The 26,438-nt window shown below is 48.8% G+C and overlaps 1 protein-coding gene across 1 annotated transcript in view; it reads left to right on the top strand.

Moving 5' to 3' along the window:
• Positions 1–26,438, top strand: part of PTTG1IP (PTTG1 interacting protein) — a 471,563-nt gene that overhangs the window by 335,764 nt on the left and 109,361 nt on the right. The window contains exon 6 of the mRNA XM_069615849.1: positions 12,877–12,923. Coding sequence (XP_069471950.1) covers positions 12,877–12,923 — 47 coding nt within the window. The remainder of the gene's footprint in view (positions 1–12,876; positions 12,924–26,438) is intronic.

Below are 26,438 nucleotides of genomic sequence, written 5' to 3'. Positions count from 1 at the left end.
GACCTCCGCCCCGAGGGTTTTCACCAAGCTCATGGTGGTGGTGGCAGCGCATCTAAGGAAAGGGGGGATTCACGTCTACCCCGTCCATCACCTGCCATTCCCTTCACAGGCTGGGCTTCTCCCTTTATTTAAAAAGTCCCATTTGATGCCAACGCAGCGGCTCCAGTACATCGGAGCAGTGCTCGACACATCCCTGGGGCAGTGTTGCCCTCCCCAGATGAGGGCTCTTCACATTCAGCAGATGGTGAACAAGTTTCAATTTGCCCAGGATCTCCCAGCGTCCGAGTTCTTGAGACTGCTCGGCCTCATGGCATCCTGCATTCTTCTGGTGCCAGAGGCTCGTCTGCGGCTTAGATCTTTGCAGTGGGCACTCAAGCTCCAGTGGTCTCAGTCCTCCGGCAGGCTGTCGGACCCTGTTCAGGTCCTGCCCTCCGTAGCCCAAGACCTGTGGTGGGCCGTCGAAGGCAATCTGGTGAAAGGGGCCCCATTTTGGCTGCCCTGGCCGAAGGTGACGATCGTGACAGACGCATCCCTCACGGGATGGGGAGCTCATGCCAACGAGTTGAGTAAGCGGTCGTTGGTCTCCGTCGGAGTCCAGACTCCATATCAATCTGTTGGAGCTGAGGGCCATCAGGCTAGCCTTGAAGGCTTTTCTGCCGACTGTGCCTGGAAAGAGTGTCCTGATTCTAACGGACAACAGGGTTGGCCATGCACTACCTCAACAAAAGGGGTGGGGGGCAGGGTCACTTCCGCTGTGCAGGGAGGCGATGCAGCTCGAGCTCTGGGCCATCCAGCAGGAAGTTTCGATCTCGGCTGTTCATCTGGCCGGAGACGACGACGAGACGGTGGACGCTCTGAGCAGGCAGAGCACGCTCTCTCACGAGTGGGGGCTGGTTCAGGAGATTCTCCTGGAGATCTTCGCCCTTTGGGGGACCCCTCATGTGGATCTCTTTGCCTCCAGTGTCAACCGGAAGTGCGAAAGGTTTTGCTCGCGAGAATTTCCTCCAAAAGGAGCCTTAGGAGACGCGTTCGTGGTGGAGTGGTCATTCCCACTGCTGTACACGTTTCCTCCAGTCCCCGTCAACCGCAAGTACTGCGGAGGTTGAGGATGCACGGTTCCCGGATGATCCTCATTCCTCCGGCGTGAGCCCGGAGGACGTGGTACCCGGACCTTCTCGACTTGTCCATCTGCCCTCCACGTCGTCTTCCCTACCGAGATGATCTGCTCTCACGGGAGGGGATTCAGGTTCTCCATCCAGAGGTCAGATCCCTCAACCTTCACGCTTGGCTTCTGAAAGGTTGAGGTATAAGGATTGGGACCTCCCTGAAGATGTGATGGAGGTGTTGCTCTCGGCCAGGCGGCCGGCAACAAATTCTCTGTGCCGTTGCCGAAAGTTCTGCGACTGGTGCAGAGTTAAGAATGTGGATCCTTTTGAATGTGACATTCCATGGTTCTGTCTTTTTTGCTTTCTTTGGCCCACAGGGGCTTGCAAGTGGGGACCATTAAAGGTTACCTGGCGGCGCTTTCCATATTTAAGCGCTCGTCTGAAGAGTGTTCCTATTTTAAGATTCTTTTAATTTCGCAGTTTTTGAAAGGGCTCACTAATGTGTACCCTCCGTCACCTTTTCTGGTGCCCGGTTGGGATTTGAACCTTGTTCTTAAATTTCTTATGGGTGCTCCGTTTGAGCCTTTACATTCTTGCCCTTTGAGGCTGTTAACTCTGAAAACTGTGTTTTTGGTTGTGGTTACTTCCGCTCGCCGAGTGAGTTAGTTACAGGCACTTTCAGTTAAGCCACCCTTCACTGTGTTTCATAAGGACAGGGTTATCCTTGGAGTTCGTCGTCCTTTTCTTCCGAAGGTGGTTTCGGAATTTCATTTGAGCCATAAGGTTGTTCTTCCGGCGTTCTATCCTCCTCCACATCCTGGTAAGAAGAGGAGAGGCTCCATAGGCTTGATCCTAGGAGAGCGTTGAGCTTTTATATTTCGCGCATGTCCCGGGTCAGAGTGGACGATCAACTTTTCATTGGTTACGCTGGAAAGCGTTTGGGACAAGCTGTGACGAAACAGACTTTGTCTCGTTGGATTATTTTAGCCATCTCCGAGTGTTACCGCTTGGCGGGTAAGGATCCTCCGGCTGGCTTGCGAGCCCATTCTACCAGGGGAGTGGCTGCGTCTACTGCCCTGCAAAGGGGAGTTCCTATTCGTCATATCTGTGATGCAGCCACCTGGGCTTCAGTACATACTTTTGTACGTCACTACTCCCTCGATTCCATCAGAGGGCAGGATCTGGCCTTTGGCAAGGCAGTCCTCTATTCCGCAATTTGATTGGGCATGCTAAATTTGTGTTCTAAATTCTTTCCCACCTCCTTGCTTGGTACTGCTTTGGGAGTCTGTCATAGATATGGAATATGTCGGAGGACCCAATCCCCTCGAAGAACAAGTTACTTTCTTACCTGCTAACGTTCTTTCGATGGGAAGGTCCGACGACGTATTCCATATCGCCACCTCCCTGCCTTCCCCGCTGCAGAATTTCTTTTGCGATTGCAGCTTGCGTTCCGCAAGGCCTTGTGTGTCTGATTGGCAGGAAACTGGTGGCACACGTTCTGGGAAAAAACTATAACTGAGGCTATGGGCGTTGTGCGTCCTACTTATCACATCGGGTGACGTCGGCCGTTGGAGGAGGTCCTCGGGGACGGCTCATCGACGCAGGACGCAGACACCAAAGACTTTCCGAAGCAGCACAGCTGTGGACATTACCTGTCGTAGATATGGAATACGTCGTCGACCATCCCATCGAAAGAACATTACCAGGTAAGAAAGTAACTTGTTCTTTTGTTACATGGAATCTGTTACCTGTCGTCTTCCATGATGCCAAGCTCACAGAAGCCAGACTGAGGAATTAGTGAGTGGTTGCATTGCATTTGTGAGGCAAGTGTCAATGATTGTTGCCTCACTCTTGTAGTCAAATTGTAGGTGGCCTTTTGCTCTGTGGCTGGTCAGTCATTGTGGAGCCTTGTATTACGATGATGCCCCTTTTCTGTCTTTTACCAGCGAGCGTAATCTGTCCATATTTCAAAATCTGAAGTTGAACAAATGTTTGATATGACTTGGATATTTTTTTATTTCTATTTCCTGTAAAGAAGTGGCCTGTATATTGCCCATTGAGGGTGACTGGGAAATTGGGGGGCAATGGCAGCCACCTGCTCCTATGACCACAGTAGGCAAAATATGGAGGATTCCCCCAGTTTCCCTCTAGCGGCTCAAGTTGGGCAAGAACCCTACTGTTATAACAGGATAAATGTGCCTCTGAGGAAATGAACAATCTAGCATTGTGTCCTACTCTCAGAACTACTCCCTTGGTGAAGAAACTCAAAGCAAATCAGTCCATGGAAAGGTTTTGCGGGCCTAGGATGCCAGCAAGTGATTTGACAGTTTGGCATCCTTTCAAGGATTCATATGCACTACGCGCACATCTGGTGTGCAAGCTCTGGCATAGAATGTGAACCAGAGCAAATGGGAACTCCTACAGCAACATCCGTACACCCCATAAATCAAGTTTCCCTGTTAAACACAAGGGCACTGGAAAAAGGTAAACTAAATAATTTGCAGATTGCAGGGTAAGAATCGCTATAAGAACTGCTGGCTGGTTTCAAACATTACATACAGGCTTTTTGTAAACTCAAACTGCAGGGCACAGCTGATTATAATTAATGAAACACTACACTGACCCGCTAACAAGCGAAAATATAGGCCAGAGGCTTGAGCAGCAGGTGGAACTATTGATAACTTCGAAACACAAATGTAGTGGTTAATGGCTAAACTGTACCACAATCATCACTCTCATTGCCACAATTACAGCTGGAACACACCTGCAAAGACTACAAACCACCTGATGTCGCAGAGTAAATTGTGTTGCACTTAGAGAAAGAGGAAAGGAAGTGCTAATGCAGGGTTCTGCAACCCGTGGCTCTCCAGATTTTTTGGATTGACTTACATGTCCTTTCACCATTAAATATGTTGGCTGTGGCTGATTGGGAGTCACGTCCAAAACATTTGGGGAGCCAAAGGTTGAATACCTTTGAGCTAGTGAATCAGAACCAGAGTCGGCCATGCCAAATAGACCAACTAGCTAAAAAGGCACAGAACAGGGTGTGGCGGAGCAACGTTGGTTGCATGCTAGCACCAGTCCGCTTGAAGGAAAAGGCTAGACTAGAGTGTGCATCTGGTGGCAGTTGCAAAACCACCAGCTCAGAAGTTTGCTAACTTGGGAATGGCAAGGTTGGAGGTGGGGCTGAAATCATACCTTGTAATGCGGGGTGGAGGGGGGAGGCGTTCCTATACTGGATAAACAGTTGGGGCAAGAGGTGACGCTACAAGTCTTGCCTTGTAAAAGCACCCAAAGCATGGCTTACCCGGTTGACTTTTCAAGACTACTATCATCCAGGACACTGCAGGACGCTGCGATCATTTGTTTAGAACAAGGCAAAGAAGTGTGCTGGGGCACTATAAAGTAACTTGAGGCTGAGTGATTTAAGTAAAATATCCATTGTCCTGGATACAGACCCCAATGGAGGATGAGTCTTAACATGAGGATTCGATTCTGGACATTAGGTTCTTACAGAATAGAGACCCTCACTTGGTTTATTTAAGTCGGGGGGGGGGGGGGGTGGGGTAAACAGTTCAAGTAGAAGACTACTGGGCAAGAATATAAAGCCGCCTTGACCCTCAATTCTCCTCATATACACAGCACACCATTTGTTACTTGTCAAGAGTACATTATCACTAGCCAGTTGATAGTGGTGAGTGCAGCTTTGGAAGCCTGATTATCACCCGTTCTGATACTATGTGTAGCGGGTTCTCGCTCGTGGTATTTAGTTTGTCCCTTAGGTCGTGTGGGAGAAGGTCCCGCGCTACCCCAACCCTAGACCTTGTGAGGAGGGAATATAAGGGCCGGGAACTTCAGAAAAGAAATCTGATTATTCCAAGATTCATTTGATCAAGCAAGGAGTCCTGCCATATTGGGACTAGCATAGATGTATCCCTTCTCTTAAACACGGAGTACGGCAGGATAGGCATCCTGTGGTTAGAACATATTTTGTTACCTCTATGACAGTGCCAAGTAGGCACATATGGTTTATGTTGGGCCCCTTATGCCTACTTCTCGGCCTGGTTGCTTTCACATACCTGATTGTAACTAATTGTCATTGTGTAGGAAGCCCATTTCTCCAGCATGGGGTCTGGCATGGATTCACATGCTCATGAATATTCCCCGTCGTCAGGCTGGGAATCCTCGGTAAAGAAAAAATCAGTATCAGTTTCGTTTCTGATCTGTCTTTCGTAGTAGTAACCAATCATTGATCTCTGCGTCATACTGACCACAGCCAATGACTGCCCTCTACCTAAGCCCCGCCTCTGGCAGCCATCTTCAGATTTTTACTGCACGTTCAAGTGTTGGGATCCTCGTGCTATTGCTCTCGAGCGTTAGTGCTATTTTTCACGTTTTTTCTCAAAAAATTGCTCTTTTTTTCAGTCAAAAGAGCCTCAAGCTCCACCGTTTCTTCATCCGATCAACGGGGACCCGTGTCTGATTTGTCTACGCCCCTCAAGGGTGAAGATTTCGTCGAGCCACGCTTTTGGAGGACTCCAGAAGTTTCTCAGGCCCATCTCGGACATGGCCCAGGAGAAGGGAAGCTCGACGCCCAGAAAGCTGTTCAGGGTCTGCCCTGGATGCCAGCTTCAGAATGTCTTTGAGGACGAACACTCCCTTTGCCTTTACTGCCTACATGAGGACAAGACGCACGTGTAGAAGGACTGTGCGTTTTGCGTCAGAGCGGACCATGAAGGACCGCCATCAACGTCTCGCCAACTGGCTGGAAGGAAAGAGCCCGTCAGGCGAGAGGAAGAAGAAGTCCGAGCGGTCTTCTAAGACCTTTGAGGGCGCCCCGGCGACAGGGGTCCAACAGAAGGCCAAGCACCGCGAGTTCGCTGGCACCGGGAACGCCGAGCAGTCGGGCTCTACGGGTGCCAGGCAGGGCGCATCCTCCCCGGCGCCATCAACCACGAGCCAACGCTCTGGCTCGGGTAAGAGGAAGGCCGAGCACCCGGCGAAGCTCCTGGAGAGACCCCGGTCGAGCTCGAAGGCCCCATCGGAGGGGGAGCGAGGCGGTGACCCTCCCCCCAAGGAGAAGGCGGTGAGTGCACCTAAGGTGGTGAAAGCCTTAATCCATCCGGCCAAGGCCTCTATCGAGACAGTCGCGGCGGCCCTGGCTCAGCCTGTGGAGGCTACACCAGTGGTGGCGACCTCGGGGCCCAGAGTCTCCCTGCCACCGCGGAGGGAGTACTCTTTCATGCCCATCGACAGGACCCCTGTGAAACCTCCGACGGAGAAGAAAAAGGGGGGCAGGAGGTCGTCGTGGATTCGGCCTCAACCTCTGAGGAGGAGCTGGTCGAAGTCTTAAGCCACGGCGTTGGCGTGGAAGAAGACGAGCCCGTCGGGAGGGACCCCGACGTAGGAGCCGACGAAAACGTCGAGGGTGCCGACGGGGCTTCTGACCGCCCGTCGGACTCCCCTCAACCAGTGCCGCAAGACAACTCGGCGGCCATTTTGTTGGCTATACAGTCCTTATGCTCAGAGATAAGGACGAGACTGCCGTTGCCACCAACGGAGGAACCGCTCCCGACGGGGGACCCGGAGCCAGGCCCTTCTGGGAGCCCTCCCCCTAAGAGAAGGATTCATCCTCCACCTCCTTTTCAGCCATCGCGCCCTGTTCAGCCCTCCTCCCTGTCCACGACACGTGGGGATGATACGGGGACTGACACGGCCGCGACGGGTACAGACAACTAGGTTTACGACGAGGATCTCCCGTCGTCACCTCCCACCCGGGTTTCCCCGCCCGACGAGATTGGATCGTTTCACTCCATGATCGCCAGGGCATCCGAGCTTTTCCAGCTCTGCCCGGAAGAAAAGAAGGAAGGTTTCCTTTATCAACGGCGCGAGGCCAAGAGGAAGACTGTCCTCGCTGTACCTCTACTGGACGATATTTGGGATGAGGGCCTCGCCCTCCTCAAGAACCCATCCACGACGCCGGCTAGAAGGGATCGGTACGAGAAGAAGTACCGGGTCCCGGACGCGGCCCCCTTGTGCCTTCGGGCACAGCCGACCCCGGACTCGGTCGTCTCCGCGGCGGCCAGGAAGAAAGCGGGGGGGGGGCATGGCCTCTACGTCGACCTCCCCACCGGACGGCGAGGGAAAGAAATTGGACACGATGGGACGCAGGGTCATCTCGTCGGCAGCGACGACGATTAAGGCGGCCAACGCCTTGGCTATCGTAGCCCGCTACGACAGGGAGTTGTGGTACAAACTGGCCCCCCTGCTGGACTTCCTACCAGATGACAAGAGGGCGGAAGCCCTAGAGATCTTGCAGGAAGGAGAGGTGGCGTCGGACCACGCCATTACGATTGCGACGGACATCGCTGACACTGGATTTCGCCAGTTGGGCAACGGTGTGTGCTTAGGCTGCGTCGATGGCTAAAGGCTACCGACTTCCGTCAGGACGTGCAGACCAGAGTCTTGGACATGCCGTTCGACGGAAACAACCTGTTTGGGAAAACAGTGGACGATTCCCTTCAAGCCATCAAGGCGGACACGGAGACGGCCCGGGCTCTTGGGGTTCTCCAGCAACGGCGGCCGCCCTTTCGGAGCGGCGGAGGCAAACAGGGTGCCTCCAAAGGTTCCAGCGGCGGATTTTCCACCTACCGTCAAGCGGCCCGTTCGTCGTCACAGGAAGCTTACAGGGGACGAGGCAAGTGAGGCGGGACCCCGCCGTCGTTGCCAAGGAGGACAAGGTGGCAAAGCCTCGTCGAAGCAGGACTGAACCGGCCGTGGGGTCGGGCCCCCACCGAAGCACCCCGGTGGGAGGCCGGCTGGCGAGCTTAGTCAGCGTGTGGGAGTCCATCTCCACCGACCGTTGGGTGCTGGACGCCCTGGCTCAGGGTCACGCGCTCGAGTTTCTAAAGAGGTGCCCGCGCGTCCCCTCTGTGGCCAGGAAAGAACATCACGTCCCTCAACTTCTCTTGGAGGTAAAGGCGATGCTCAAGAAGGGCGCCATCGAGCTCGTCCCAAAGAGGCTTCGGGGCTCCGGAGTTTACTCAAGATACTTCCTCGTGAAGAAGACTGGAGGATGGCGTCCCATCTTGGACTTAAGACGACTGAACAAATTCATCAAGGCACAGAAGTTCCGGATGGTCACCCTCCAACACGTCCTGGGTCAACTGGAGGAGGGCGATTTCCTGTTGTCGTTGGATTTGGAGGATGCCTACTTCCATATTCCCATCCTAAAGGGACACCGAAAGTTTCTCAGGTTTGTGGTCCAGGGGCGTCACTACCAGTTCAGAGCCCTTCCCTTCGGATTGAGGTCGGCACCCAGGGTGTTCACCAAGTGCCTCGCACCGGTGGCGGCGCAGCTGTGCCGAGAGGGGATCCACGTCTACCCCTACCTGGACGACTGGCTCATCCGAGCAAAGACGAAGGAGCTCGCCGTGGAGCACACGGCAAGGACCGTCCAACTACTCACGGACCTGGGATTCTCCTTAAACTATGCCGAGTCCCACCTGGTGCCCGCGCAAGACGCACTGTTTCTGGGAGCGAAGCTCGACACAGTTTCGCTTCTGGCCTCTCCGTCGGAGGAAAGGACGAGGGCCATCTTGGGCAAGGTGCAGCGGATGCTGGTTGCGGACGCGGCCAGGGTGAGGTCCATCAAGTCCCTCCTCAGAATGATGTCTTCTTGCATTTATCTCATCCGCCTGTGCAGGCTCCTGATGCGCCCGTTGCAGGAGTTCCTGGACGCGCACTGGATCCAGACGACGGGCAGCTTCGAGGAGAGGATCACACTCGACGAGAGTTTCCGACGAGCGATCCGGTGGTGGGGCACCCGCGCGCATCTGACGGCAGGCATGGACTTCCAGACTCCCGGCCACCAGGAGACAGTGACCACGGATGCCTCCCTGGAAGGGTGGGGAGCGCACACCGAAAATCTGCACGCGAGAGGCCTTTGGCTTCCGACGGAGAAGTCCCTCCATATCAACGTCCTGGAGCCCCCTGCAGTGTTTTGGGCCCTCAGGTCCTTTTTTCCGTCCCTCAAGGGCAAGGGGGTGAGGATCTTCACCAACACCACCACCACCATGTTCTACATCAGGAAGCAGGGCGGAACCAGGTCCCCAGCCCTGTCCAAGGAGGCGCAGGATCTGTGGCATTGGGCCGTCGCCCAAGGGATGTTTCTGGCGTCGTTTCATCTGGCAGGGATAAAAAACACCATCGCTGACTCGCTCAGCAGAGAGCTGCGCTCGTGCCACGAGTGGGAACTACGACAGGATCTAGGGAACCGCCTCTTCCGACGGTGGGGCACACCCCAGATTGATCTGTTCGCGACGAACTCCAAGTGCCGGACGTTCGCCAGCAGGTTTCCCCAGCCGAGGAGCATGGGCGATGCTTTCTCGTTCCCCTGGGAGGGCCTGTTTCTATACGCGTTACCTCCATTGCCATTGCTGATCCGGCTCATCAACCAGCTCAAGAGGTCACGGTGCAGGATGATCCTCGTCGCACCTGCGTGGCCGAGGCAGATATGGTTCCCGGACCTTCTGGACTTGTCAGCGTCCCCGGCAATCAAGCTGCCAGTGGACGCGGATCTTCTCTCCAGGGAAGGAGGCGCCATCCTCCATCACGACCTGAAGTCGCTGAACTTGCAGGCCTGGCTCCTACAGCGTTAGAGTTTGGAGGATACGACATACCGGCCGACTGCAGCGAGGTTCTTGCAAAGGCCAGGGCGTCCTCAACGCTTAAATGCTATGGACACAAATGGAAGAGGTTCTCTGTCTGGTGCCACGCACAGAAGATTAACCCTCTACGGATTACGGATCCCCAGGTACTGCCGTACCTTCTGACGCTGGCCAAGGCTGGACTGGCGCACGCGTCCATCAAGATTCATCTTGCTGCGATCTCCCGATACACCAGAACCACGGGGCGGACGTCTTTGTGGTCTCATCGTCTGGTGAAAGAATTCATGAAGGGACTGTTCAGATCGTTCCCGCCGGTGAAGGCTCCGGCCCCGGCGTGGGAGCTCGACGTGGTGCTGACCAAGCTCATGGGACCTCCGTTCGAGCCTCTGCACTCGGCTCCGTTGAAGTTCTTGTCGTGGAAAACAGCGTTTCTTGTGGCCATCACCTCCACACGAAGAGTGGGAGAGATCCAGGCCCTTTCCTGCAAGCCCCCGTACTTGACTTTTCACGACACGAGGGTAGTGCTCAGGACGCACCCCTCCTTCATGCCCAAGGTGCCATCGGACTTCCACCTCAACGAACCCTTGGTGTTGCCTGTTTTCTTCCCGTCGCCTTCGTCGCCGGCCGAAAGGACTTTGCACTCGCTGGATGTGGCTAGAGCGCTGAAGTTTTACGTGGACCGCACGAAGTGTTTTCGGAAGACGTCACAACTTTTTGTGAACTTTGGACCTGTCAATCAGGGGAAGGCTCTCTCAAAGGCCTCCATTTCCAGATGGCTCTCCGGCTGTATCATGTACTGTCGTCGGTTGGCAAACCGACCGCTGCCTGGCCGTCCGAGAGCCCATTCCACCAGAGTGATCGCAGCTACCATGGCGTTCCTTTCTGGTGTGCCCTTGCTGGACATCTGCAGGGCTGCTACATGGAGGTCGACGCACACCTTCACGAAATTCTACTGCGTCGATCGGGATTCCAGGGAGGAGTCCAGGGTCGGCCAAGCAGTGCTGCGCAATCTGTTCGCCTAAGGTGAGCCTGGTGAGGAGGTAAGAATTGCTTAATGTTGAGTTTGATGTAATGCTTAATGTTGAGCCTTTGCCACCTCCCGTGGTTGTGCATGTGTGTACTGCTATGTATTCTTTATTCATGAGCATGTGAATCCATGCCAGACCCCATGCTGGAGAAGGAACAAGTTACTTACCTGTAACTGTTGTTCTCCAGCATGGGTCTGGCATGGATTCACATGCGAACCCTCCCGCCTACCCCTCTGCGGCTCTTCACTTGGTCATACTGCCACTTCACGTGCTACCAAATCTGAAGATGGCTGCTAGAGGCGGGGCTTAGGTAGAGGGCAGTCATTGGCTGTGGTCAGTATGACGCAGGGACCAGTGATTGGTTACTACTTCAAAAGACAGATCATAAACGAAACTGATACCGATTTTATCTTTACCGAGGATTCCCAGCCTGACGACAGGGAATATTCATGAGCATGTGAATCCATGCCAGACCCCTGCTGGAGAACAACAGTTACAGGTAAGTAACTAGTTCCTTCTCCCACCGCCTGACATGCCTTGATGGCTTTTTCGAGTTCATCGATTTTACTTTTCATTGTTATGGTGTATGATCCGGATAGCTGTTGAGTATTACTTCAAAACTAAAGTTGTCATAATTAATACGAAAAGCTTGACACAGGTTTGTATAAGTGGTAGCAGGGTTACAGGTGCTTAGATCCAAAATACAAACTGTGTAATTTATTGCAACTAATTTCACAAAAAGTTATGCAGTATGCTCAAAAGAAAATAAAACCTCTTGCAGTCAGAATAAACATATAATCTTGAAATGCTTGTTGCTTTCCGGTGAAGTGGGGAAAGCATAGATCACTGTGTTCAATGGATTCCATGTACTGAGTTTCTTTAATGTCTCTGCGTGAACTACAAACCCTGGAGCGAAGTACACTTTTTAAGTTTAATCGTTAGAAGTACCTGAAGTACCTAGCACGATTTCTTCTGGCTAGTTTGGCGAATGCAAGGTCTGGAAAGCTGCTTAAACCGGACGAAATTGCTGACAACTGATGAATGTTAAGTGTAACTGTTTCTGTGAGCTGATTATTGTCGGTAGATGACTATTGGAATTTACTCGATGCAGTGGTGGTTCTTCTGCATTAACTTATTTGGCAGTTCAGTCTGAAACAGATGCCATGCTTCTTATCAACACCACATATGCCATAATAATGGGCTCTTAAAACTGACACCATTAAGGAAGGAGAGATGCCAAATTGTTGCAGAAGAAACATCTTGGGGGTCCTGATAAAGATGCATATATTATCCTGAATACTCTAACGGCTGTACTTTTACCTGCACAAGAAAAATGTTCTGGTATTAAATGTAATCCTAGGAAGCTAGGTGTGGTCTTCAGGACATTGTGTAATAAGGTGGCAGGGTTTGGCATGCTGTTATGGCATGCCTAACATGGAAGCCTCGAGATGCATCCTGCTGTACTTGGGCGTCTGTGGAGAGGTCTAATGTATGAGATAATATGGTTGTACCTTCAACATCTGGTGGCAATTGGCAGCAGCATTTTAAAGCCGCTGAATTTTAGAAAACCTGTGCGAGAACTGTTGGTTGCTTTGCAAAAGACAGAAAAACAATATTTGTTTTTTGCTACTAACCATTGAAGTGGGAAAAGCTCACCCTTTTTATGGCACGTATCAGTCCGACATTGCATTTCTGTGGGTTCAAAATATGAATGTTGTGGTGTCTTTTGTGGCTAGGAAACACTTAGGAAATGAATGCCAGAGCCTGACCTACCAAATGAATGCCAGAGCCTGACCTACCAGTTCCCTATATCCTCTTTTGCATCATTGACTGAAAAAAGTATTCAGGAAGAATAGATTTTATTAAGAAACTTAAGATCGAGATATTTGTAACTTTAATTTGCTGCCTGTGTCTATACTTCTTTCTGTGACTATGCTAGTCTTTAGTACAACCTCTAGCCCTTCATTCGCTCACCCACCACAATTTCTCTGGTTTGTAATGATTTTTCTTAACGAAAACAATGTTGTGGAGAAATTTGATTGAAATTGTCATTAACATTTATGTCCTTTGCAGGCGGAGTGAAATGAAGAACAGACATGATGAAATCAGAAAGAAATATGGTATGGTTCAAAAAGAATGTAATGGTTCCATTTTGGTATACATTTTCCCACTTTTATATATTCAGTAATCTGAAAAAAATAAAAGCAGCTCCTGGGTATCTGAAGAGGACCAATGAACAGGAGCTACTTCTGGGCAAATAGGAGATAGTACATAACATACCGCTTATTTACCTTCCACGCAAGATGCAAGCTTACAATAACTTCTGTCGTTAATTTTGACGCATTATGCTTTTAATGCCTTCTAGATGTTTCCCAAAAACATTTATGCAAGGTTGTAATCCATTATTGTCGGGTTGTTATATTTTATGGCCTGGATAATCAAATTTAGATTCTGTAAACTGTTGATGTCACACTAACGAGGTACTTCTAGAGTCAAGCAGGATCTAAATAGCACAATTCTGATCCGTACTAATGCTGCAGTGGAATTCCAATTCTTTTTTTTTTCTATTGACATTTGTTTTGTAAGTGAAAACAAACTTTTTTGTCATTCTTTCCATGGGTTACATATTGAAGTCCTCTTCGAGACAAGAAGGTTCAAAATTAAATAGTGGAAACAAGCGAAAATATGGAAACAGGTGGAAATGCGCTAAGTCTGGCAACTACTTGTCTCACTTTATGTCGATGTTTGGTAAAATCGAATCCATGAAGTTAATGGTTGCACAAGTTAGTTGGGTGTTTATCCCTGAAATTAGGTAGCTCCACCACTCCTGCATATTTCCATCTTTTGGCGCAAATCGTGCCAAATGCAAAGAGTGTTGGGCAACGATCTCTGGGCACTCCGTTATCAAATGTTTACTCGTTTCCACGTCTTTTGTGCAAAACCGGCAGATGTTACCCAATGCCGTTGGATCTTTTCTTTGCGTCAGGACCTCACGAGTTTTGTAGAGGTTTAGACGTAATCTTAGAAATTGATATCTGTGGTGTCGAGATGGAAATTGCGCAAGGTATCTTGGCAGGTCTCCGAGCCTGTTTGATGACAATCCTAGGTCTATTAACGAAGTTAAAGCATTTCGTTTGTTCGTATTTGTTATCCATTTCCATTGGTGGAACTTTTTTTTTCCGCTACCTGCGGAGTCAACAGCAGCAGGCTCATATTGATGTTGGCGTCAAGTAAAATTACCTTCAGTTTTTCTTCCCATTGATTTAATAAGCGAGCTGATGGATCATTGCTTTTCTCATTTAGGATCTCATAGGCTTTTTCTGATGGTGATAGATGCATTTTTTCAAAGCGCAGAGAGTGACTTCCAAACCACTAGATTGTGTAGCGAATCTAGGCCCAATTCGTATCTGATTGCGACCATTGATAGACACCGAGGTAATTTCAAGACTTTTCGCCAGAAACATCCCTCGATTTGAGTCCAAAAGTCTGCGTTTATATTCCACCCTGCCTCGCTTCCAAATGTAACTGCAGGAGATACTTTTTGCATGTAAGGTTGCAGAGTGAATTTGCCATTTTTAGCATGCAGTTTCTCTCCTTGTTGTGCGAAAATCTTCATGCGGGTAGGACGTCATTGGTCCAACTCCATTCTCTGATTGAGGTGTTGAACAACACTCCAAGGTAGCGAATTGCTTCGGTTTTCGTTAAAGCTTCATTATTGACTTTCCAATTAAACACTGACTTCTTTGCCTGTGTCTTTTGGCCAAAGGCAATGATTTTTGATTTCTTGACATTTATTGTCAGGTGGTTTTGGGTTAAGTAGACTTGTAAGGCTGTCAGGAGTCTTTGAAGGCCAATTTCGGTGGAATCAAGTAAGACTATGTCATCAGCGTAGATTAACCAGCTTAGCTGTTTGCCATTCGCCTTCGGTGGAAATTACCTTGTTTGTGACAAAGCTGTAGGAAGGTCTGAGATGAACAGTTTAAATAGTAATGCGGCTAACGGGCAGCCCTGTTTCACACCTTTTGTTTCAATTTCATCTGTTAAATCTCCTTCCGCGTTCGTACGAACACGGATGGTGGTGTTCGAATGGAGTGCCATTAGGGGCGACAGTAATTGCAGTGGGCAACCCCAGGCCTTGAGTTTTTTCCATAACATTTGTCGGTTGACGGTGTCAAAAGCTTGTTTAAGGTCGGCGAACGCAAGAAACAACCTTTTCTTGTGATTCAGGGCGTCCAGCTTTACCAGGTTAAGGAGCAATAGGTTTAATTCCACTCCCACTCCTTTTGTGAAGCCAGTTTGCCTTTCGTCGATCAGTTTTGCATCTTCGGCCCATCTTGCAAGCTTTTTTTGTAAAAATGTGGCAAATATTTTGCCCGTTGTATCGAGCAACGCAATGGGGCAGTAATTTCCCGGATCTTCGCGGTTTCCTTTTTTAAATACTGGTACAATCACTGCAGATGTCCACGAAACTGGAAGAGTTAGTGTCGCTGCTATTTGATCAAATAGGACTTTGATGAAATTTGCCCAATTTTTGCTATTTGCTTTTAGCATTAAATTTGATATGCCATCCGGGCCCGCCGCCCTTGATTTCTTCAGTTGCCTAATCGCATTTTCGATGTCTTCTGCAGTTTCGGTAATGTTCCATTTGCTGCTTTCCAGCAGCTTTGGTCCAAGAACGTCAGCATCCAGGGATGTGAATACCGACGTGTGTTTTACCCAACATGCAGCAGACACTCCATTTGATAATGCGAACACTTGTTTTAAATGGCCGTTGTTAATTAGTTCCCAGATGCTTTTGCTTTCTTTTTGCGTTATTAAACGCATAATTTGTTCTGCTTGTTCTTGGTCTCGGATCCAATTAAATGATTTTAGCCAGTTTCGGTAACGTAATCGTCTCTTCACAATTAGTACGCTTGTGTTTGCATCAGCTAGTTCCTTTAACTGTCGAATGTCCTTTTTTAGCGACTTTTTGGCTTCAGATAGTTCCACACTGAAAGAATGTTTGTTTTTTATCACTTTGATGTTGTGCCTGTTTGAACATGAGGAAAATTGCAGCAGCAGTGGCGCATAATTACTCTCATTGCCCAACTTGTTTTCACAAATAAAGTCAGCGGTCAGGATGTCAATCTGACGGCTGTTTATCTTTAGACGGTTTTGCGCATTGTTTATTGTTAAAGATGTTTTGTATCTTGGTTGGATGGTTTTGTATTTCAGCTCCCAGAATACCGTCAAGGCGTCGTGATCGCTCTGGGCGATTTTGTTGTAGTCATCTTCGAGATGTAACCGTGTAGACTTTCAGACACCGAAATGTAATCTAAGGTTTTTCTTAGATAACCTCTATGCCAGGTGTCGGCAGCGGGGATATCACCCTTAGTGCAGCCATTTCACATCGTGCAGTGGCGCAAACTTAGTTTGTACTCCCATTTGTGACCATGATATGCTGATTCAGAGAGGTTTTTGGACTGGTTCCCTGAAGTGCATGTTTTGTCTTGGTTGAACCAAGAATAATTCAGGTCCCCGCATATCAGGACGAGAGGTTCATCAAACTGCACAAAACTGGTGTCAATTAGCGCCGTGATTGATGATAGATTCTGAAATCATTGCTGGGTTCCAGTAAGTGTTTATTATCAGAAACTGTTTTCTTTTTAAATTGCACTTCACATGTGGATTCTAAAGTTATGGCTTGCACAAACAAGTTGGGGTTTGAAATGTTTATCAAGGCCCATTCGAATGTGTTTTTTATTAACATAAGTAGCCCAGAAAAAGGTTGACCAAATACATTTTTCCCAGCAGCATTAAGAACCGCGGAATATCCGTCACAGACAGGTAAATCACGGAGCCATGTTTCTTGCAGGCAAATTATTGGGCTTCTTAGATCCGCCGCTGATCCTTGTTGAAACAGATGTGTGAATCCTCTTGTGTTCCATGAGGTTAACAGGTGGGTCACGCAATTTGACCCTTCGTTGTCCTATTCTCTCTTGTTAAGGTCATTTGAGTTAAATGAATACGATAGCTGCTCTCTGAGCTGGTTCCGCAGTTCGTCTCTTTTCGATTTGTTAGGGCCGATGGTTTTGGAAGCGTTTGAGTTAACAATGTTTGGCGATAACTGATCTTCGCACGACGTTAAGTCAAAGCCGAAAAACAGGTCATCTTTGGCATCGAGCAGTGGTTTTGCTACATGTCTTGATTTCATGTGAAGAGTGACCCAATCGGTTCTGCGTTCTGATTTATACTCTACGACCGCTATGTCGTCAGACGATATGTTTCGTAGTGCTGGGACGTAATGTAGTAGCTTCATTATGTTGGCTCGATTCAAATTTACATAATTTTTTTCCTCAAGGATATTTTCAAATTCCAATTTCCACCATTGTGATTTTGAAGGCCCAGTTGATCGGCTTTTTGGGTTAGACTTTTGCCGAGCATATTTCATCAAGTGAGCTGATGTTTGTTTCCGATTAAGCTTCAATGCTGGAGACTCTGCTGCTTTTGATGTTTTTTTGTGGTTTTTGAATACTGGGCATTATTGGTCACTGGTGACGGTCTTTCTTTTAGTTTATCCTTGGGTCTAGTGGATACTTGAGGCTTGAAAAGATGTTCTATTGGCTTCCGCGTCGTATGGTCGGCTTTGAGATCTGGCCGGGACCGGAAGCGTTCGTCGCCCAGACTGACGAACGTCGCTGAGGAGTCATCGTCATCAATTGAGTAGGTGGAAAGGTCACACAGGTCGATTGAAGCACTTGAAGAGGGTGCCTCTGAGACAATAGACTCTTCTCGTCTGCGCTTGGCAGTTGAAATTGGTAAGCGGTCTAGTTCTTTAGTGGAAATGCATTTTTCTTTCGGCTTTTCCTGTCTGGGTTTCATGTCGCTTGTTTTGGCAACGTCAGGGCGTGGAGGAGTTGTTAGATTTCTTATGTTTTTTTTTTGCACCATTGGAACGTGACCTTTTAAATAGAGGTTCGTTCGTGCAAGTATTCGCCTTTTTGTTAACATTTTGTGTTCCTTTTTGGACTGATTTCTTTGCTTTTGCGACTTGTATTGATTTGGCAGGGCCAGAAAAGATGCCAAACGAGACATTTTGAATTGCTATTGCTCCTTTTCCAATTTGAGGTCGCAGCGGTGTCGAATCTTTCGCCTGATCGGCAACTGGTTTATGAGTGTTATCTGAGATTTCTGTGTTGGAAGTTGTCGATTGCGCATCAACAATTGTAGATTGTGGTGACACTACTACTGATGTGTCTGCCACAACTGATTGCATGATTGTTGATTTCAATTTTTTGTTCATTTTGTTGTTCAATTCCGTGGATTGCATTAGCAAGTCCTTTTTCACAGTGGCAGCCACTGATGGGGGGCCAGAATTTGACTGTTGGGACTCTGGACAGCAGTATGGGGCTGCAGATTTTGAAGCTTTACCGTTAGCCGAAGAGTGCCTCATCCATTTTACTGCATCTAGAAGCCCATCCATTAGTCATTTTGACAGTGGTGACGTGCGGCGAGATCACTCAGCCGCTCTTGCCATCTTAATGTTTTTTCAGCCTCATGTATCAGTTGCGTCTGTAAGGACTCATTGACTGCTTCGAATTTTTCAATCTTTGTTTTTATACAAATAATGAGTGCCGTCTGATCTTTAAAGGACTCGTGAAGAGATTTGTACATCTTTAGGAATGGAAGGAGAGCTGTCGAAGAGGCCGCTAAAACGTTATTATAAATTTGGATTACAGCCGCAGAGGAGAGACTGGGTTTGGATTTTGCTCCTGAGCTTTCTTCCATGGATGAACGTGTGTTGTTTAAAGTCTAGGACTGTAGGTCGCTACAGGTGGATGAATTTTCTGTTACGGCACAGATGGTCTCTTTTTGTAATTGTGCTAAGTTTGCGCGTGCATCCAGAGCTTTTGGCGTGCTAGCTTGTTTCTTTCTGGTTTGAGATAGATAAAACTTCGAACTGGATGTTTGCAGTGAAGAAACTGCAGGATCGCACCCAGCTCTTCCAATATTGGGCATTGTACACGGATTTGATCTATTTTTTGGCGAGGTAAAAAGGCTGTCGCCTAGTCGCATCACGTTTCGTGGTATGTCGTTTTTTCTGCTTGTAATTTGCTGTTTTTTGAGTTTTCGCTGAAGGGCTATGGGCTCCAGGTCACCAGTTGATGTGCTCGAAAGCCGATGGGCTTTGGCAATCGGCTGGAGCAGTAGGCATCTTTCCTCAGTTTATTTGAGGCTGCATAGATTCAGGGCTTGTAAGCATCAGAGGGAGTGGGAGTTCAACTGTCTTGGTCGCCTGCCGCTCATCAACATCACCATCAGCTTCCAGTTTATCAGTTCAACTCTGGTGTTGAAAGGTATGTTTTGCAGTTCAGTTTCCTCGTCGCATTGAGAAGCTTCCATTAATTCTGCGTTGGTGAATTCAAATGGAGAGAAAAACTCATCGGCGGTCTCAGTTGTTAATAACGACTGCTCAGTAAGTGTTTTTGCCAGAGGTGGAGATGCGGACAAAGGTGATTGGGAAATCAGGGGCAAGTCCTTTAAAGTTAGTAGACGCATTTGGGGGAAGAGTTTGGGGGAATGAGTGGCTTCTAGGCGGACAGAGTATGAAAGCTTCCGCTGGTTCCACTTGATGATCGACCAGCCTGTTTTCCGTCGAGGTTACCACAGCGGCGTCTGGCTTGAGAGCTTCATTAACGGGTTGCTGAGATAAGTCCTGTGTGGTAAGCAACGAGCTGGACGTATCCACCATTCCGGTCGATGCCGTAATCGCAGCTATTTGCTCTCCTGCTAATGGTGGAGTTGTCTCGGTGACGGAGATTATGATTTCGACAGTGTTATGCAATGCGAGGTTTGCCGTGACAGGTAGTGGTGTAACTTGGGGATCACAAGAAACAGTAGACAAGAGCATACTGCTCGGCCTGCTTACCTTTTGGTTTCTTGAGTGTTTAAGGCGAGCCGTCAGACTTGAGGGCAGTCCAAGCTTTTTGCATCCTGCGCTGCTGAATACTTTTGCGCCTTAGAACAGGGCCGCCATGGCTCGATTGAGCAGTCATTGTCTGAGCGGTAGCAGCCAGCCTGGCGGCCAATCGCTGACTGACTCTACTCACGACTCTGCATTCGCGCTCCGCACGTTGCTGTGAACTTTTAAAGGGACGCCCACCACTTCAGTTCACTCTCATAAAGCAGCAGTGCGAGAAAAGCGCAAGGCAATAAATACCTACAAATCCTTTGGAGGCAAAAACATTAGTGGACTGCCACTGACTGACTCCGCTTACGACTCAGTTGTTAAATTTGAAAGAGATGTGTGGAGAGATTTGATGTGTGTGGACGTCCAGGATCAAAGGGACTAACACCGCAGTCTCCCGCCGCTCAATGTTTTCATACAAACAAAAGGACTGGATAGTACTTTAGCTGAGCTTTTCAAATAACGTCTTCAACGTCGACTCTGATGTATTGGTTGAAGCCTCAGCAGCCTCAGATCACTGTAGATCACTTCTCACTTTTCGCTCCGCATTTGCCAGCCACAGAGCTTTTAGCTGGGGCACAGCCTTCTGGGAAATCTGCTTAAAGGGCCAGCAGATACCAGCACTATTTCGCCGTAGATCACTTCTCCTCACTTTTCGCTCCGCATTCGCCAACCACGGAGCTTTTAGCTGGGGCAAAGCCTTCTGGGAAATCTGCTTAAAGGGCCAGCAGATACCAGCACTATTTCACCGTAGATCACTTCTCCTCATTTCAAGAATTCCAATTCTTGCCATTTGTCGGTCTCTCCCTGCATGGTGCCAGTATATGATATGATAATGTATTTGTATCACGCTCGTACACGTGTTTCTGAGCAAGGGAAGGGAAAAGGGGAGAACAAAAACAACGATCTTACTAGGCCCAGTGACATTGAGAACGCGCAAGTGCACGGGAAAGGGGAAAAGTTCATGGAAGGGGAGAGTGGAAAGTGCGTAGCAGAGAGCAACATATAAATAATAATAATAATGAATACAAATAGATAATAGAGGCAATAAACAGTGGCAGTGCAGCCATAAAGTGCTGTTTAAGGCAGCAGACTGGATAAGGCTGATAAGTGCAGAAAAAAAGAAAATGGGGGTGTGGGGAACTGTATGAGTACAGATATAGTTCCCCAGTGCAAGGGGTGGCCAGGAGACAGTGCAGGAGGGTGGCAGAGTGAGCGGGTACCTGGGCCCAGGGGACAGAGGGTGGCCAGGTGCACGGTGCCAAGAGAGCAGTTCAGCAGGGAAGAGGGGGAGCGAAGGCGGAAGCAAAGAGGAAGGTCTTGAGGAGCTTCCGGAACCGGAGATGGTTCTCAAGTTTTAGAGTGGCAGAGAGGCTGTTGCAGAGGGAGGCCCCAGCCGAAGACTGAGATCTACCCCCAGCTTGTTTCTTTGAAAAACAACTGACCCTGAGGGAATTAGAGGTAGAGAAGCGAAGAGCTCGAGAGGGGAGGAATTTGCGGAGGGATAGCTGAAGGTATTTTGGACCTGGGCCCCTGAATGCCTTGTGGACAATGCAGAGGGTTTTGAATTTAATCCTAGCATCCACTGGGAGCCAGTGGAGAGATTTCGGAGCTAGAGAGATACGATCCCAAGGCTTGAGGGCAAGGACAAGTCTCGCAGTCCTGTTCTGGATTAGTTGCAGAGGGCGGAGAGTAGGGGCAGTTATATTTGGAAAGAGGCTGTTACAATAGTCCAGCCTATAGAGAACCAGAGCTTGGGAGACGGTGAGCTTCTGGGGAAGGAGAGGAAAGGCAGAGTACCTCTGGGGAGGTGCAGTAGGAAGTTTGACTTTTTAGAGACCTCGGAGATGTGGGCAGAGAAGGAAAGTGTGGAGTCAAAGATGACCCTGAGGTTCTTAGCCTCGCAGATGGGGGTAGGAGGAGGGCCAAAGGAGGCCGGCCAGTGAGTGAGGGGAAAGGATGGTGAAGGTGTGCCGATAAGGAGGATCTCCGTCTTGCTGGCATTCAGACAAAGATCATTGGCGGCACACCAATCTTGAATGGCAGTTAGGCAATCGGAGATGAGACGGGGGGAGGAGGTAGTCGAGGGAAGCCTGAAAATGAGTTGAGTATCGTCAGCGTAGCACTGGATATTTGAGCAAAAAATGGCAATGCAGTGGGCGAGAGTTGCCAGGTATTGGTTGAAAAGCCAAGGCGAGAGGTTAGACCCCTGGGGAACACCACAGGTAGAGAGGAAGATAGATGATAGGAAGGACCCAAGTTGGACCTGGGAGGGTCGATCGGTGAAGGAAAGAGGTCAGCCAGGCCTGAGCCTGACCAGTGATACCCAGATTATCACAGAGACAGTTGAGCAGGATGGTATGGTTGACCGTGTCGAAGGCAGAAGAGAGATGGAGTAGGATGAGGACAGACGGAATGTTAGAGTCCAGGTTGGAGAGCAGATCTTCACGGATGTTCAGGAGAGCAGTTTCCGTACTCCTGGCAGCTGTGAAGCCGGACTGATGGTCATGGGGACAGCCAACAATCGGAATGAAGGTTAAGCTGAGATGGACAGCTTTTCCAGGAGTTTGCCCAGAAAGGGAGTGATGGAAATAGGGCGATAGAGTGCCGGACAAGAGGGATCAGCTGTAGGTTTCTTGAGAAGAGGATGCACAAGGGAGTGCTTCAGAGCAGAGGGGAAGGATATGAGGCAAAGGAGTGGTTGCAAAAAATCGGCAAGGGCCGGAGCAAGGGTGTCCATGTGGTCTTGATGGTTTTAGAGGAACTGGGATGAGCCTGTTTTTATGAAGTCTTCATAGATCGGACTTGTCTAGCGACCTCATCAGGAGAAAAAAGAGGAAAGGGTGAGAAGGAGGGTGGGGGAGTGGTTGAAAGAGGGTCCCCAAGCTCAGGCTGAGATGGAATAGGTAGGGGAGGGGAGGAGAGGGTGGACAGGATGTCCTGGGTTTTTGAGATAAAGTGAGAGGCCGGGGCATTGCAGAGAGCCTGGGAGGCAAGAGGAGGGGTAGAGACTGCAGCAGGGTTGGCAAGCTCCTTGCAGATTTTAAAGAGTTCGGCCGAGTTGTTAGATGCCGCAGAGACACAGGCTTGAATGTGGACTCTCTTCTTGGTGCGAGCAGAGAGTCGGTATTTCCTTTGGAGCAGGCGACAGGCCGGTTTGTCAGAGGATGAACAAGAAGCCCTCCATTTCCTCTCAGCCGCCCTACACCTACGTTTAAGTGTGGCTAGGTCTAATTCATACCAAGAATTGCACCTGGCTTTGGATTTCAAGCAGACCCTCATGACGGGGGCCAGAGCATCAGAAATAGAAGAGGAAAGAAGGGACAGGGCTGTGTCCAGATGTAAGACAGCAGGAGGATGCGGGCGGTGTGAGGGGGAGAAGGTGGCAGCGAAAGGCTCAACTGACGCACGCTTCGTGGGCCGGTTTGTCCGAGAAGGTAGGTGGCAGTGGATACTCCAGGAGAGAGGAGTGGTCAGAGGGATAGAGAGGGGGAGGCCAGAGGAGATCAAGACATCAAGTGTGTGTCCTGCAAAGTGCGTCTGGCCAGAGGGGAGGATAGAGGGGAAGAAGGAATTGCAGAGGTCGCGGAGGAGCAAAGATGAGGGATAGGGAGAATTGAGGTGGATGTTGAGGTCACCAAGGAGAAGTTGAGTGGTTGAGGTCAGGAGAGAGGAAGAGAGGTCAGCCCACTCAGAGAGAAAAGAGGTGATTTGACCAGGGGGTGGCTTCTGTGTGTCTTGATTTTTTTTTTTTAAATACAATTCAGCCGTGAGCACATTCTGGAACACTTTGCAAATGAGGTGGCGGAACAGAGGTGTGGGTTTCTTGTCTGAGGAACACCATGTTAAAGAGATCTAATTTTCTGGTTAACAAATCAACTTGCCCCACCATGTTTCCATAATCCTTGAAATACGTGGCAGACACCTGAATTACATTTATTTATCAAAGTTTGTACAGACCAACACGTTTTGCAGGTTGTGTGATATTCGCGACTATCAAAGACTGCACGCAAAAAAGACAGATGTTTTTTCAGATGGTTTGGTGCAGCTTTCAATATCCGAAATGGATCACTATTCACCCCACCCCTAAAAAAGAATTCCCTGCCTGCCCTTAAAATTGGGTGCAAGATGTCACCCCAGACCTCACTGCCCGATTTCCCACCTCCCTCTTTAGTCCCCCATCATAACCATTCCTAAACAGCCCCCTCCCCTCACAGACGGACACACGCACACTTGCAAACACACGCAGAAACACATACTGTATACACACGTACTCCCTTCCACGCAGCAAACAATCCTCCACAAAAACACACTCCCCTCCACTCTACAAATATTACCTCACAACATGCACACAGACAACCCCTTACCTCATGCCCGCAACTTCCGTCGTCCCTTTTTGTCCCGGCCGCTCTTGTCAGCCCCTGCACGCACTCCTGTGCGGCATGGGCATGACCGATTTAGAAAGACCGATCGGAGCAGTCTCAGAGCGGATTATCTAAAACGTTCTTTATTTTTTGATTAAATTAAACACAACTTCACTTAATCGTGTTTTGAATGGACATGCACTGCTGTAATAAAACGTCGTTTTTTCTGAACATGTTGCTACTTCATGACCTCGATTTAATTTTGTTTTAAATAAATGTAGAAAGCTTGGCTTAAAAGGTCGGCTCTGTGCCCAAAGCCATAGTCTATATATATATATGTGTGTGTATATATATATGTGTATATATATATATATATATATATATATATATGTGTATATATATGTGTATATATGACCAAAACAGTAGGTCAGGGAAGAAAACAAGACGGAAACATGCATTCTGTCGATGAGATTGCTAAGCACTGCAGGATCCATGCCCAAAAGGTCTGCATAGATCATGCTGTCGGACATTGTCTTGGAATGCACAAAATGGCTAGCATGTATTTGGGAGGCTAAGTATATTCACCTGGTTGGGTAGGTCGGATGTAGGTTGAGACCAGGCTGCAGGCAGTGTGCCCAGTGTGCCCGATCACTGGAGTACCAATGTTCAAATCCTGATACACTAGCCAAAAGGAGCTCAACCTTTTTGAAAAGTGCAGCTAGTGGCAGCTGTACTCGTTGCTTACAAATCACTTATTTGCAGTTTTAAATTAACAGTCGCAGGACATTTGTCAAATTGTGCATGTCATGTCATTTCACAAAAGAAGCCTCCCAGTGTCACTGGACAGTGAAACCCTACTATATTTGGTGGTGGCAGGTAGGCAAGCCCGCATCAGTGCTTTGCAACACTCTGGTATTTGCTAGAGCAGTCCTGAAAGGGGTACAACATTGGGCTTAACACCACATAATCTGTCCCTGCAGCCTCAACGGTACACACTAAACCCAGGCCTCACCACTTGTTTATTCCCACCCATTTTAAAATGAGTCACTTGTATGTCATTTGCCCCATAGCATCCTAAATAGTTGCCTTCTATAAGCACTGTATGAGACCCCTTATTCCACATAATGGTTTCACCAGTAGAGATCTCTGAAGGTAGATCATCCCACACCCCCTTTCACCCACATAGAGGGGCTAGCCCCTACCAATGCCCATTGTTAGGGGAAAGTAATTGACCACAAATATGAATGGAGTAAAACAGGCCACCATTTAGTCTAAGCAACATGCTCGCGATCCCAGCACTGCCTTGTTCCTCTATGAACCAGGTTCCAAACTATTTTGTGAGGCCCTTTGCCATTCCTGGGAAAAACATCTGGGGACATGAATCAATTACTTTCAGGGCATTTGCCTACTTCAGCATTTACAGCCAGGTGAGGTTTCCTGTCACGTCTGGGCAAAGTGCTTCTGGGTTAAAGCCCTCCTCCGGTAGTCATAATTACCAGGAACTGTAAGGAACTCATGGTGGCAACAGTAAAGACATGCACAAGTGATCACAGTTCAAGGGTGTTTATTAAACTGTATGCAGGTTGTAAAAACACCTAATCTAAACCCAAATCTAAGATGGGAGCAAGCGTCGACCATCAAATAAAAATAAGGCAGTCGTAGTGGCATTGTGTCAAATAAAAAGGGCCTATACTAAGAAACTTATGCCAAACCTTACTACTAATACAAAGAGGGGTGTTGGGTAGTTTTCAAGAAAAAAATACATATTCACAAATGTCAGGATGCAGTAGCTTGGGTCTCCCTTCCCCATGTTTTGAGCACGGGGTAAGGTGGGAACTTGGAGCACAGTACACTCTTGAACTTCCCCAAGCACAGAACGACAGTTCCATTTGCAGCTATCAGGACCATTGATGGCCAAGTCTCGTTTCTCTTGAAAGTCTCTTGCCTTCGAGGGCCTGCTGTATTCAAGTAACAAAACAAAAGGTTCCTTCAACAAAATGAAAGTTCGGTTTCTGGTTTTACTTTAGGATAGGGGTTCTTCACCCCTGGGACCCCTTCTTCCGGGCCCTGACCCTGTTTCCTCGTGGTGTTGCGTGGTAGCTTTTCACTTCCTGGATCTCCCTGTTTTGGGCTTGTATCTTAAAATATTTCCTATCGATGTCAAGGCCTTCGGTGGTTGTGGTGTCCTGGTTCTGAGGGCCTGATAGGTTTACAATAACTAGCAAACACAAAGTTCTGTTCTACGTATTTCTTGGGTGATGACTTCACCCCTGGGTCCCCCTCTTCTGGGCGCAGACCCTCTTTGCTTTCAGCCTCTGTCCACC

Source organism: Ambystoma mexicanum, chromosome 9 (assembly GCF_040938575.1).
Source record: "Ambystoma mexicanum isolate Mex_15411 chromosome 9, UKY_AmexF1_1, whole genome shotgun sequence".
Taxonomy (NCBI): domain Eukaryota; kingdom Metazoa; phylum Chordata; class Amphibia; order Caudata; family Ambystomatidae; genus Ambystoma; species Ambystoma mexicanum.
This window is presented reverse-complemented; position numbering and strand designations above follow the sequence as displayed.